General features: G+C 28.5%; 1 protein-coding gene across 2 annotated transcripts; it reads left to right on the top strand.

Moving 5' to 3' along the window:
- Nucleotides 1-10610: 10610 nt before the first annotated feature.
- Nucleotides 10611-15067, top strand: GLO2 (glycolate oxidase). Of its 2 annotated transcripts, none has more exons than NM_001347977.1 (12): nucleotides 10611-10682; nucleotides 11226-11393; nucleotides 12183-12307; nucleotides 12519-12565; nucleotides 12714-12791; nucleotides 12880-13004; nucleotides 13105-13171; nucleotides 13257-13319; nucleotides 13671-13740; nucleotides 14098-14198; nucleotides 14302-14406; nucleotides 14576-15067. In NM_001347977.1, the coding sequence occupies exons 2-12, from the start codon at nucleotides 11254-11256 to the stop codon at nucleotides 14768-14770; spliced, it is 1116 nt and encodes a 371-aa protein (NP_001334906.1). In that variant the 5' UTR covers nucleotides 10611-10682; nucleotides 11226-11253; the 3' UTR covers nucleotides 14771-15067. The 2 variants fall into 2 exon arrangements, with proteins under 2 accessions (NP_001334906.1, NP_001334907.1); NM_001347978.1 differs by lacking the exon at nucleotides 10611-10682 and adding an exon at nucleotides 10731-10783 and having other exon boundaries at nucleotides 14576-15065.
- Nucleotides 15068-15580: the final 513 nt, after the last annotated feature.

Genomic DNA, 15580 nt, shown 5'->3' with positions numbered 1-15580 from the left:
GGATATTTTGCTTGTTTTTCGGTAATTTTTTTCGATCTCAAAATAAGTGTCGATTTAGCTCATTTCATTTCAAATTAGTATCAAGAAAAAAATAAAATCTAGGGAGAGGATATTAAACATATATCTAAATTCGGCTTGAATTATTAGTTTCATTTTACGAACTAATTGAATTTGAATATACTCCGATCTTGCATACAAATATACTCAACAATGATCGCCAAGTTTAAAGGTGTATTAAGCATTTTTCTCGAATTTTTATTAAGAGTATGATGTTTCTATAAGAGTTTGACACCACTTGATATGTCATGTGGCAGGTTGAAGGTGTTCTAAGTTTAGTTAATCAAATAAATGATATTTTTAAGATTATCAATTGTTTGAAGATGAAACTAATAATATATGTTGAATTTATAGGTGTTTTCATTCTAACGTTTAATTTAGATAATATTTGGTCATAAATATTCATATATTTTTTACACGTCAATTTATATAAAGTTTTAACACATATTTGACTTTTACGAAACATAGCTTATTTTTTAAATGAATATTAAATAAGTATGTTCGATATAAAAATATTATTTTATAATAAATTAAATAATATATTATTCAAAATCGTAATACGATATCTTAATAAAACAAATTACATAATATAATTATCTCACTCACCAACCAATCAAAAAGACACAATATCACATTGACGGAAGATTGATTTTGAAGTCTGTATCAATAATTATTTAGATACACGCTAATTGATAATATTACGAATTTCACCATATTTTGGTGCATTCATATGCATTTATCATGGAATTTATGGGGTCAGATAGTTGTAATTTGTTTGAGATACACTATACAAGTGAATTCACACGTATTAGAGATGGATAATAAATATCACTATCCACTCTTGGATGTATCTGATATCCTAGATACATAGGAAAATCACACATATAATCTCACTTGTTTTTTCTCCATCTCGATCGCCTTTCTCCCTATTTTAGTGTATCTAACAGCAAAAATACATGTATATAGGTGTATCTTCCTCAAAAATATATGTTATAAGTATGTTCGATATATAAATATTACTTTTTAATAAATTAAATAATATATTATTTAAAATCATAATACGATATCTTAATAAAACAAATTACATAATATAATTATCTCACTCACCAACCAATCAAAAAGACACAAGTATCACATTGAGGGGAGATTGATTTTGAAGTCTGTATCGATAATTATTTAGATACACGCTAGTTGATAATATTACAAATTTCACCATATTTTGGTGCATTCATATGCATGTATCGTGGAAATTATGGGGTCAGATAGTTGTAATTTGTTTGAGATACACTATATACAAGTGAATTCACACGTATTAGAGATGGATAACAAATATCACTATCTACTCTCTGATGTATCTGATATCCTAGATACATAGGCAAATCACACATATAATGTCACTTGTTTTTTTTTCATCTCGATCGCTTCTCTTCCTATTTTAATGTATCTAATAGTAAAAATACATGTATATAGGTGTATCTTCCTCATTATATTTACAAAATATACTTAGTTAATGATTAAAATACGTAATATTTTAAATGTAGATAATATATATATATATATATATATATATATATGAGTATGATAAAAATATGTAATATTTTTAATGTAGATAATAATAATTGTAAGGAAAAATGGTATGACAAAATATAGTTAGTTTTATCATAGGATATTAGAAGACTATGAAGTGTGACAAACTGATCCAGTAAAGATTAATGTTTTGGATGCTGTCAATTTTGCAATCCATGTTTGGATGAAAAAGTTCGGCAACAGATAATAGCAAATTGTATTCGACACTGTATAATTTGTTTGAGGACGCAATCTCAAAAAATTTGAATGAACCTACTTGTGAAAACGTCATTAATAAACTTGAGCTAGTTAATTTATGATCTCGATTACCACAATAAAATGAATGTCAATAACCTGTTTGATTAACTGGGTGAAAGTGAAACATGTTAAGAGGTCCAGAACATAGACGAAATTGTGGATAACCACCAAAAAAAATAATGTTGATGAGGAAGTTGAAGATATAACTATACCTTTGGAACCAGTACACGTAAGGAAGCACTTATCGCATCAAGAACTCTTCACAATTTTATGGTACAGTTTGAAATGACAACACCGGAACTCTTAGATGCAATAAGAAAAGTTAGAGATGAGCTTCGGCTAGATTTAAATTTTAAGAAAACAGAACACAATAGAATCATATTTTTCTAAACTGTCTTAGATATATTTGCATCTTTATAGAATTATTAATTTATGATATTAATGGGACCATGTATTTATATAGGGGTCTTTTGTAAATATATTATCTTATCATCTTATGGAAATTGATGATTATTTCCTTTGGTCCAAGTCGGATCCGGAGAAAAATATTATTTTAGAGAGATTATTAACTTACCGAGTATTAATTTATAGAGGTTTTACTGTATCTACCATTTATAGCAATAATATTTTTTTTTCATTTGATCACTTCTAATTCATTTATAATACAAATTTAATACATATTACAAAGAACAATTAATTATTCACATATAATACAAGTTTTAATGATGGATAATACATTTTTCCCACATTCTAATACACTACAATGTGTCAAATTTTTACTAAAAAACATAATATATTTCAAAAAACAATTATAATTCATATATATTGCATACATAATTCACTTTTAATACATATTGCAGATTTAACATAGTATTGCTATAAATGATAATAAATAAAAAAATATCGCTAAAATCAGTAATTATTTATTAAAATATATCAAGTTATGTATTTTTTCCTAATTCTAATTCGTAGCAAACTGTTTTGTCAGTCGCCTCTCACCCAACGAATCTCGCTCGCCTCAACTTCTTTTTTTCTTTTTCTTTTTTTTTTGAAAAATCAGTTGGACAAATATCATTGCTATTCATTTAGTAATGAACTACTGGGTAGAGCTCTCATTTTGTTACATGCGGCAATGTCATTTATTTTTCATCTCAATTTGCAACAAACACAAATATATGCATTGCATGCGTTTGTGTTTATATAAAGGAAGAAAAAATTGTATATACAAATACAAATGTATATATAATTTTGTCATGTACACTTGTGATTATACAAATACAATCTTCCCCAGTTCAGTTTTCTTTTGTCCTTCTCTCTTTCTCGCTTTATACAAACACATATTATACAATAGATCTTTTGTATATGTATACCGAAACAAATTATACAATTGCTTTCTTTTGTATAAGTTTAACGAATTATACAACTGTTTTCTTTGTATATGTAAAGCGAATCATACAACTCTTTTTTTGTATCTATATAGCGAAATATACATATTTATGTTTGTTATGAAGCGCAATTATGCAAATGATAGTTATAGCATACAAATATTATTTTTATGTTTGCTATATGTGAAAATTGCTCTAATTATAATATACATACATACATACATACATACATACATACATACATACATATATATATATTATAAAATACTCCCTCCGTCTGGAATTGTTTGTCATGTTGCACTTATCGAAAGTCAATTTGACTAATTTTCAAAGATAAATTAGATCACATTAATTTGATATTTTAAACAAAAAATTTAGATATTCTAAAACTATATGAAAAGTACTATAAATTACAATTTTTTATATATTAATATGATGAAAAAGTACATTTTAAAATGCTAGTCAAAGTTTTTATAGTTAGATTTTAAAAATAGAAATTATGACAGACAATATCGAACGGAGGAAGTAACGAAGTACATCTAATATATATAGTTTCTTCGTAAACAAATATGTGACCCATAATACCCCTGCGGCCCAAACTATTACCCATGCAGCCCATACCACTGAGGTAGTTAATACAAAGTTCAAAGGATTATGTACATTTTTTGTTGGGAAAATTGTATATAATAGCAAATTAATAACCTAAATTAAATGGAATAGCTAGGGTTTGATTTAATTGTGATCCATAGCAAACATTAGCTAAAATTTGCCAGCGTCTCTCTCCCAAAAATCTCGCTCGCCACTCTCCATTCTCGCTCGCCTCTCTCGCTTTATACACAGAATTGTATAATTCTGTTTCTGTTTTGCATAAAGCGAGAGAAAATTGTATATACACATGCAAAAATGTATATCTTCGTGTTATACACTTAATTATACAATTTACAAACATTTTACTCAAATATTGCAGAGAAAAAGGCCAACAAATTATACAATTGCGAATTATACAATTGTAGTGAAATACAATTTTCTCTAGCTTTATACAACAGAAGTGTATATATTATGTATCTGTTTTTGTATAAAGCGAGAAAAACATATATCTTCTTGCTATACACTTATAATTATGCAATATACATACATTTTAAGTCGATTCAACTGTATGCAAAACAAATTATACAATTGCAGCGAAATAGGCCAGCGAATTATACAATTTAGGCCAGCGAATTATACAATTGTATATGTATAGCAAATTATACAGTTTTATGTTTGCTATGGAGCGCAATTATGCAAAGTTTGTTATAGCATACAAATATGAATTTTTTGTTTGCTAGATGGGAAAGTTGCCCTTTTTTGTTTTTATTTTGTGTATAAATATTTTTTTTACTTGAGATATAAAATATAGTGATGAGAATTTTGAATTTAAATCTATACAAATAATTTTTCAATTGAAAACACACAATTCATATTATATTTTATTATAGTTGAAAAGGTGAAAATTCGAGTCTATAATCCAAAATCCTGAAGATATGATATTAATAGAGTTCAACAAATTCTCATGCATGAAGATGAAATATGCAAAAAAAAAAAAAAAATGTAAGATACAAAGTACACAAAATAAAATCACAAATTTTTTAGTGATATTGCATAAAAATGTGTTCTTCTAATAAATACAATAAAATGAAATTTCTTTGAATCTAATAACATGAACAAAATATGTTTGTTTATAATAATTTATTGTCATGTCCTAGCTACATAATAATGTTTATATAAATATTATTGAAGGACCAAAAATATTTTACAATATTATTAAGTACGACAATAAGAGAAATCTCTTAACTTAAATTCCAATATTATGAAAATGGTCAAAAGCACCATTTGATAATATATATATTCTATTATTACTTTTCATCATGAGATAATATTTTAAATTAATATATAGCCAAGATAAAATTTTACTTCTACTTAAAAATACTCGAGTAAAATTATAAACTGGTATAAATTTATCATTTCTAATAATTATTTTCAAGATTCTTATTAGTTATAATACTAAAACATGATATTATCTGAAGTTTTTTCTCTAAATATTATAATCATAAATAAACAAATTATTATCATATTTTACGAGATAACTAATGTGTTATTTATTTAAATTATATCAATATATATATATATATATATATATATATATATATATATAAATGATTTTTTTAAATAATATTGACAATGCTACATAATGCTGAATTAAAATAAGATTATATTAAATGAGATAAAATAAAGTATATTTCACCAAAATTTTTGTTCAATCACAATCTTCAATACAGTGTGAAATATGGAAATAAATGTTCATAAATTCATTCAAAATTATATTTTGATAAAACAATTCATTGAGGCTTTGTCGGTCTCAGCTTTTGAGAAGTTGTTATACAAAATAAAATTCTTTTATCTTTAAAATATAAAGTGATTTTTCATCGGAGCGAAATAAAAATACGTATTTTTTTTTCATAATTAAAATTTTATTTTCCATTCGATTTTTATGATAATATTTTTAACAATATATCAAGCATTACAAGTTATATTATGTATACATTTTTTATTTATTTATTCTCCTAATAAGAATATAGTCATTGAGGCATATCATCTAAGAAATAATGTTATAAAATATATTATTTTTGTGGATATTGATTAATGTACTCTCCCAACTACTCTTCACTATCATATTATATACCACCTACTACATGACCTTTTCTTTTATTAATTTCATATTTATAATTCACATTTGTATGTTTTTATATAACATTATAAATAAATATAAAATCTCAGGTATATTATAAGTAGAGATGGAGCCATAATTTATAATAAAGAGGTTCAAAATGTATAAAATAGATAGTTAAAGGGGATTGACATCTACTATATATATATATATATATATATATATATATATATATATATAAACTTATTTTAATCATACATAAATAATGTAATTTTTCATCAAAGAAAATTTGAATTAAGCAATAATATAATAAACCCCCTTCGTTAGATCCGTCAATATGGGCTAGGCCTGTTGGGTCGGCCTGGCCTAGTTTGGGATTTAATAGGGTTGGGCTATGATTTTTGGAGCCCATTTGAGAAAAAGGACTTTTTAGCCTGGCCTGAATAAATCGGTTGATTTGCGGGGTTTGAGAAATATTGGTAGGGCCGGTCCATGGGCCAATAAAAATTAATTTAAAAATATTATATAATATTAAAATTTAAAATTAAAGAGAGTACAAACTCAAAACAATTAGGTTAATATTTTTATTTAGATATTTATATTTTTACTTGAAAAAGAACTTATAAATATTACAAAAATAATTTTATTCGTAGATTTTATCAAAAAATAGTAACATTAACATCATGTAATATTGTTTTGTCAATTTAATATAATATATTTTTTTAAATAAAATGGACTGGCCCGACAAGCCTGTAGCCCACGTACTTGTGGGTTGGACCGGTCATTGTTTGACCCACATAAAAAATGGGCTAGCCCAGCCTGACCCGTAAAATGTCGAAACATGTATGCGTCAACCCGGATGAGATGGACTAGCCCATATTGACAGCTCTACCCTTCGTACAAAATAGCTCCGCCTCCAATTAAGGAATATACTCGAAAAGAAGAAAAAAAGCTCTATCTTGTAGTAATTCTTCTGGTCAAGTTTCTCATTTCATAATATTGTGACTTTAAACTTCAATTTTATAATTTAAATAAATAAATAAATAAAATTAGATTTTTATTTGTGAGTTGAGTCCTTGTAGTTGTATCTGTCTTTGGGCTCCGGTTTCGTTTCTTGTCTACTTCTTTCACTATCCCTTCAATTATTGGACTTCATATATTCGAGAGATATCGATTATTTGATCGATGTTTTTTTGTTCAAAAATTATACAATAAATAAAAATATCTTTTTTCGTATTGATATATTAATATTATATTTTAACACTTTATAACTTTTACATAATTTTAATTTTTTTTATATTTAATATTTTTTAATTAAAATTATAACTCCGTCATTGTCTTCTACGATGCCATAAGGCACATCTTCTTAATGGCCCCATGTTCATGTGTCATGTTATTGGGCTCAGAAGTTTCCCATCATAAATGTCCAATTTAAAGGTACTTTATTCCTTTTATATTTAATAATTTTTATACGTTTCTTAAAAATCATAAATTTTAGTTTTATTAATTTATCACTTAAAGAAACTACTTTTGGTACAAATTTAGTTACATTTTCAAAAAGAAATTAATTATAAGATAAAATGAAAAAATAATTAGTTTCATCTTGATTTTATAAATTAACAAGTAATTTAAGATAAATATTTATCTAATCTGTTTTTTTTTTTTATAGAATGAACCAATCTTCTATCAAAATCCCATTTCATGATGAGTATTATAAGGATTACACTCTGTTTTTAAGAAACGAATCGAATTTCTTTGTATATTTTGCTTTGAAAGTATATGATATATATTAAACGAGTGTCATAATATACGATAATAGTAAGAAAAAGATATTTTTTCCATAAATACATGAAAAAAAATTAACCTACATAAAAATAATTTTGTATCAATCATTTTTTTCTAATTGATATAACAAAAAATTATATATCATGAGAGATGACAGATATCTCGTATATATATATATATATATATATATATATATATATATATATATATATATATATATATATATATATATATATATATATATATATATTGCACCTCCACAATGTTTATGGCCCATGTCTGCTGGAAATTTCTTAGCTGTAATAGTAATGTCTCCAATCATAAATGTCTCAAAAAATAATTATAAATTAAAGTAACGGCGGAATCAGAAATTTTACAAAAATATTCAAAAATAGTATAATAAAAGCTCTTTTCAAAAAGTAAAACTAATGAGATTCAAACACGGATCACTACTTCATTTTAAACATCGTCAAAATCACTGAGTTACAATAACTTATTATATTAAACGTGTCGAAAATATATTATTTAATTATTTTATATATCATTATACTTATATATACGATACTCTTTTTTTTACGAAAGGAATCTAATTTAACAACATGTCCACCACGTAGCTACGCCACTATAAGTAAGGATACTTATTAATCGAAAAAAATGACAATGACACAACAAATCAAGACCTTATATTTATCTAAAATAGTGCCAGTTTAAAAAAAATTGTATATAATATAAAATAGTTTGGAGTATTATAGTATATATATATATATACAAGTGGATATATAATTAGGGATAATATTTTTATGCATGTAGATATACTTATTATTAAGCATATGAATACACTTATAGTATATGGATACACTATATATTGCTAAAAAAATATTATATATGTGTGACTACACTTATTATGTATACAAATACAATATATCTTATTATATTTTGAAAGTAATTAAATAAAATTTTGTTTCCAAAAATAGATAACTAGATAAGGGATTAAATTGATTTTTCTTAGATTAGTGAGTAAGATTAAAGTTCAAAATTCAATCAATAAAAGATATTAAGAATTTAATTATGGTACGTTATTGAATATTAAAGTAAGAATATTTTTTGTTAAGGATATACATGATTGACTAAAATAGTCTAATCTTTTTGATAAACTCTCATTATATAATCATTTAATAGATAAACATAATCTATAAGGATTTATATAGCTAACACAATTATTATTATCAGACTCAGAGCTAGCACATGAAGTATTAATTTTATAACTCATAAACTTCTAGAAATAATTTCAAAAATTATTAAATTAATTTTATATGCATATTTTTATTGGATGAAATTGTATAGTTCTTATCAAATTTCATATTTCATATTTCAAATTATATTTTGTCTTGTTTCTTTAACTTATCATATACTTCTATTTTTTTTAATTTTACATAGATATTGACAGGGAAAAAGGAAATTGCAGATAAGTGTATGACAAAATGCCACATAATATTATTATACTATAACATTTAATATGTCCAAATATGTCTTAATAATAACAGATAAATAGTTTGGGAAATTATTGAATGGTGATAAGAAAAGGCAATTGTAGTGACTCACTTATCTTTCTTGTTTTTTAATACTCATCCTCAATTTGTGATTCTCCTTTCTTTTGGGTACACCTTTTTTGTCTTCTTTTATAATTAATTAAGGGAACGGGACCAGTATTTAGAGCTGATATATTTCTTTAATTTTGTTATTTAGAGCTTATATATTATTTGTATCAAAAGTGGCTTATATATTATTTGTATCAAAAGTGGCTTATATATATTTCTGTTGTTATAAAAGTGAAAATTAATTTAAAAATAAAATTACGTATTTGATCTCTTTTACACGTAAATTATTTTTTGACTTCTTTAATTATAAATAAATTTGGGGTGTTTATAATGAATTTTATAAAAAATTAAGTGAAAAAAAATAAATTTAACCACTAAAATAATTAAATTCAAATTAATTGTTGAATTTTTTTTTTTTAAAAATAGTGTGAGATGGATCAAATATACCCCTATATGGACTATTTTTTACTAATAAAATTAATAATTTTTTTCACTTTTGTTAAAGAAAAAGAATATATATATATATATATGAGCAATTTGGTGTAACAATAGAGATATATGTGAGCTACTTTCGCAATATGGGTATAATACTCCCTTTGTCTCTAATTACTTGTTCACTTTTGAATTGAGAAACCTATTAAGAAATCAATAATTGACATAGCAATTTACAATTTTACCCCTCTTAATTATGAAGTGAATGAGTTAAAAACTTAATATTTTAAAAAATTATACATTTTTTCGAAGTATAAATTGAAGGTATAATAGGTAAATATTTTTGGAACTTCTTAATTTATCAAAATGGACAAATAATTAAAGGATAATGCACAAGTACCCCTCAACCTTTGCCCGAAAATTCAGAGACACACTTATACTATACTAAGGTCCTATTACCCTCCTGAACTTATTTTATTAATAATTTTCTACCTCTTTCGGCCTACGTGACACTATCTTGTGGGCCCAAAGCTGATTGACTTTCTTTTTCAAGCTAGTGCCACGTAGGCCGAAAAGGGGTAAAAAATTATTTATAAAAAAAAGTTCAGAAGGATAATAGAACCTTTGTATAGTATAAGTATGTTTCTAAAATTTTAAGTATAGATTGAAGGAATACTCGTACATTTTCCTTATAATTAATGATAACTTAAAAAAAAAAGTATCAACAAGTAATTATGAATAACAAAGTTCATGATATATGTATATGAGGCCCCTTTCCCTTATTTTATTTATATATATATGCTGGTTCTTTCCTCTTATCTTATAATAATATAATAAAACATTATATTCCCTCAATTATTGTTTCACTCTTCATTGCTTGGGAGTACTCAAAAGGTTTGCTCTTAACTTCCTATAAAAACACTTGCTTTCTTTTTTCTTCTTATCAAGAATCTTGGATTCCTTTCTACTTATTTTTCTAGTCGGCTTAAACGACGGTCAGTTGAATATTCTTCGTAAAAAATAATTATTTTGAGCTACATTTTTTGCATGCATGTTTGCACCTCTTTTTTAATTTGTTAAAAATAGATAGTTGGTACCACTTATCTTTGTTCTTATTTGATCTTATTCAAGTGATATTTTTTTTAAAAAAATAAAATAAAATTGAAAGCTTATTTCTTTCTCATTATTTCATGTTTCCTTTTAATTATGTGAATCCAATATTATTTTATTCTACGCGGATCCGACTCTTAGAAAATGTTGTAGTACTCGTTTCAGATCTTCAAAAATTGCATTACTTTTGAAGGATCTGACGATATTTTAAGCAGCATAGATCTTATTAATTATTATATATTACTCCTTTTTTCCCATTTCATGTGATGCAATTAGTATGTTTTTTTAAAAATATTTTGAATTTTAACTGAAATACTTTTTATGTAGTTTTTAAATATCGTAAAACAAGTACAACATGGGGGAAGTTACCAATGTGATGGAGTTTGAAGCAATTGCAAAGCAAAAGTTGCCAAAAATGGTGTATGACTACTATGCATCTGGAGCAGAGGATCAATGGACTTTGGCTGAGAACAGAAATGCCTTTTCAAGAATTTTGTAAGTTGTTTTAGCCGTCGTAGTTCTAAGTCATAAATTGCTACACAACAGATCAGAGTTAGATTTCACTTATACGTATCGTCAATGAACTTAATGATCACTATTGAAGTAAAAACTAAAGTCACATTGTATAAAAAAATGGATCTTAGGTCTAAATCAACTCAAAATCTAGCTCATTAGGTGCGGATTGCTCAAGTCTATTAAAAAAAAAAGATCACTAGTACATAACTAATGTGGGACTCTTAAAACCTCCAATCCCAAATTAGATCGTGGATCGGGAGCCCAAACAGAATTGAACCTGACTCTGATACTATGATAAAGAAATGGATCTTAAGCCTAACTCAATCAAAAAGCTAGCTGACGAGGGGGAGAATTGCTCATGTCTATATAAGCAAATCACTAGTAGTACATTTTTTCCAACCAATATGGGACTCTAACCCGCTCCAACACCCCCTTGAGGCCTAGTCCTAACTGAACCGTGGATCGGAACCCAGACAGAGTAGAACCTGACTCTGATATCATGATAAAAAAATAAATCTTGGGGCCTAACTCAATCCTAAACGCTATCTCATAAGGAAAGATTGCTCAAATCCATATGAGTAGATCACCAGTCCATTCACCAACCGATGTGGGACTGTAATCCATCCTAACACACATAACTAACTTACTGTTACAGCGGATAAAGTTGGGATATGGCGAAAAAACAGTATTATGACTTTATTGTTATAGCGGATAAAGTCATATGTGTTTTAGTTTTAGTAATAAGCTATTCTTTCTCTGTTTATGCAGGTTTAGGCCTCGTATTCTTATTGATGTAAGCAAGATTGACTTAAGCACAAGCGTGCTCGGTTTCAATATCTCAATGCCTATCATGATTGCACCAACAGCTATGCAGAAAATGGCTCATCCTGATGGTATATATACCTTGATTCTTTTCATATTTAATCCTTCACTAATGTCGCGATATACCTTGTTTGGACTATTTCATGTAAGACGTATGGCAAACACGAACCAGATATTTGATATATACAGCTTTGGTTGTTGATCATGTTTGATTTAACTATGTTCGTGTACGAGTTGTGTAATGTCAAAAATCAAGTAATCGTTTTGGTTGATTATGTGTAGGTGAGTATGCTATAGCAAGAGCAGCATCGGCAGCAGAAACAATTATGGTTAGTCTGTTGTGGCCTGTCAAGTATAACTTTAAACTAATCACAAATGAATAAAGTACTTGATGGGATTTTGATGGATGGGATGAATGTCGAAAATGAAATTTGGAGTCTTAAAATTTAGCCTGTGTCTCACAAATTCGTATTGCAGACACTGTCGTCTTGGGGAACTTCAAGTGTCGAGGAGGTTAATTCAACAGGACCTGGCACCCGTTTTTTCCAGCTCTATGTAAGTATATTACTGTAGTTAAAAGACTTATCAGAACTATACATACATGTTACTACTCTAAAACATATATATCGCATCGAAAATCCAGGTCTATAAGGACAGAAATGTAACAATTCAGTTGGTGCGAAGAGCTGAAAGAGCAGGTTTTAAGGCTATAGCTCTTACAGTTGATACCCCGAGATTGGGACGTAGAGAAGCTGATATTAAGAACAGGTGCATATTCCAATCGCGTGTAATTATATTACCGTCTTGTTAGCTAAGGCGCTTGAGATGAAGCTGCTCCACAAGTTAATTCACTCTCCGTCCTTTGCAGATTTAATTTGCCACCACATTTGTCACTGAAGAACTTTGAAGGACTGGACATTGGCAAGCTGAACAAAGTGAGTGAACAGAACGGAACGTACCTGTTGTTCTAAATAATTTCTACGATTTTCATGTGTAGTTTTAACAAAATCCTGTTTGCAGGCTGAGGACTCTGGATTGGCTTCATATGTCGCTGGTCAAGTTGATCGATCATTGAGTTGGAAGGTACCTTGACTTCCTTACTGTTTAGCTGTCTTCTTAAGTCTTATGTAGCTCGGTATGTGTGATGCATTTTCCTTTTTAGTCTGTCCTAAGAAGAACGATATGTTACTTTAAACTGCTTATTTCACGTTAAGATGATGATTTATAGTCACACGGATATGTATGACTTATACTAACTCACAAGTCTGTCTTTCTTTTCTTAAATCCGTGCAAAGTCAAAGTGCATCACATGAATTGAGATCCGAAGGAGTAATTATGAAACTTGCATATCGGTTTAAACTACCGCCACTATCACGTGCTTTATAATGAACCTCATGAATCCTATATGAACAATTTCTTTCTGAATATGAACAGGATGTTCAATGGCTACAGTCAATTACTTCACTGCCAATCCTGGTAAAGGGTGTACTTACAGCTGAAGATGGTAAGCAAAGAACGATTTTTCTTTCCTCCTAGGCTCTGGGATAAAGATGCACTTCTGTTTCCGATACTTTTATAATGGATTATTTCAATGAATTGAACGGGATCCTTGGGATAACTGGTAAAGTTGTTAACATTGAACCAGGAAGTCACGGGTTCGAGCTGTGAGAATAGCCTCTTGCATAAATGCAGGGTAAGGCTGCGTATAATAGACCCTTGTGGTCCGGCCATTCCCTAGACCCTACGCATAGCGGGAGCTTACTGCACCTGTCATCTCACTCTTTATAATTTCTCCTCACATTATTGAGTTCAATACTTGTGCAAATTAGTAGTGAAACACTTTTTACTTTGGAACCTGCAGCTAAGATTGCAGTTCAGTCTGGAGCAGCTGGTATCATTGTGTCGAACCACGGTGCTCGACAACTTGACTATGTCCCTGCCACAATTATGGCTCTTGAAGAGGTATCTAACTTGTATCTAGCTTACTGATTCTTGTTTTGGTACCTCTCGTCTCGTCTGTCTAGTACAAACCTTGACATGCATTGCTTTTCATGTGAATATATAGGTTGTGAAAGCTGTACAAGGCCGTATCCCCGTGTTCCTGGATGGAGGCGTTCGTCGTGGAACAGATGTCTTTAAAGCGCTGGCGCTTGGTGCATCAGGCGTGTTTGTAAGTACAAACTTTACACAAACCTCAAATTACTGGATTCACGTGAATTCACATATAACTTCTAAGCTAGACACTAGTCTGCCCCTTATACAAAGCCGGAAAAGAGGACATATATACTTCTGTTTATGACATACTGTTCTTGTATTGACGTTTGTGATCGCCTCTGCAGATTGGGCGACCAATCATTTGGTCATTGGCTGCTGATGGAGAAGCTGGTGTCAAGAAAGCACTGCAGATGATACGCGATGAGTTTGAGCTAACGATGGCATTGAGTGGCTGTCGTTCACTGAAGGAGATTACGCGTAACCATGTCATGACTGATTGGGAGACTCCACGGGCTTCTCTTCCCGTGCCACGGTTATAAACATCAGAGAAGACAGAAGACCTTTGGTGTTAAATTGTTTCACCAAGGCAAAATGTTCAGTTTCCATTCATGTTCCAAATGCCCCTTGTGATCTAGCCCTTCTCCAGACTCTGCGCGTAGTGAAAGCTTAGTGCATCGAGTTTGCCTTTTGAATAACTTATCTATCTTTCATTGGAACATTTATTTTTGTGTGATGAGTTTGCATTATGTATATTTTTGATAAATGACTAGAGATGCCTCCATTGGGTATTCTCTAATCATTATTTTCTTAATAAGAATGTCTGTTTTTGTGGGATATATTGATTAGAGTTTAAGTAATATATATTGTCGATCGATATAAGTAATTTTTATATTATCGGATATATCTCCTTTAACATGTTTTACTTCCAAATTTCATATTTTAAGGAGGCTTACCTGTAGGCGATAGATATCATTTGGATCACCTGATGGTATATAAAATTTAAACACTATGGATAAAAAGTCCATTATAAGTTTGCATCGAGTCGTAAATGCGGTCTTAGGGATGTAGTTGGATGGTAACCGGATCTCAAATCAATCTTAGAAAGCATTGCGACATCCTGAAGCTGGTCAAATAGATCATCAATACGAGGCATGGGGCATACTCACTTTGTCTCAGTTTATTGCTTATCGGAAGTCGGTGTGACTAAACTTCCAAGCTAAGTTGGAGATTAGTTCAATTTTCAATATTTCAAAATTAAAGTTTCGATATTGAAAAACTATACGAAAGTATGATAAACTGTAGTTCTTGTCATGTCAGTATAAAGAAAAATATATTTTAAAATTCTGGTC

Source organism: Solanum lycopersicum, chromosome 10, assembly GCF_036512215.1.
Source record: "Solanum lycopersicum chromosome 10, SLM_r2.1".
Classification (NCBI taxonomy): domain Eukaryota; kingdom Viridiplantae; phylum Streptophyta; class Magnoliopsida; order Solanales; family Solanaceae; genus Solanum; species Solanum lycopersicum.
Note: the sequence above shows the minus strand (reverse complement) of the source record. Positions and strands in the feature narration are given on the sequence as shown.

Coding starts and splice junctions, on each gene's coding strand:
- GLO2 (NM_001347977.1), top strand. CDS start 11,254: ATGGGGGAAGTTACCAATGTGATGGAGTTTGAAGCAATTGCAAAGCAA. Junction 12,792..12,879: donor CCCGTTTTTTCCAGCTCTAT/GTAAGTATATTA, acceptor TCGAAAATCCAG/GTCTATAAGGACAGAAATGT. Junction 13,005..13,104: donor GAAGCTGATATTAAGAACAG/GTGCATATTCCA, acceptor CGTCCTTTGCAG/ATTTAATTTGCCACCACATT.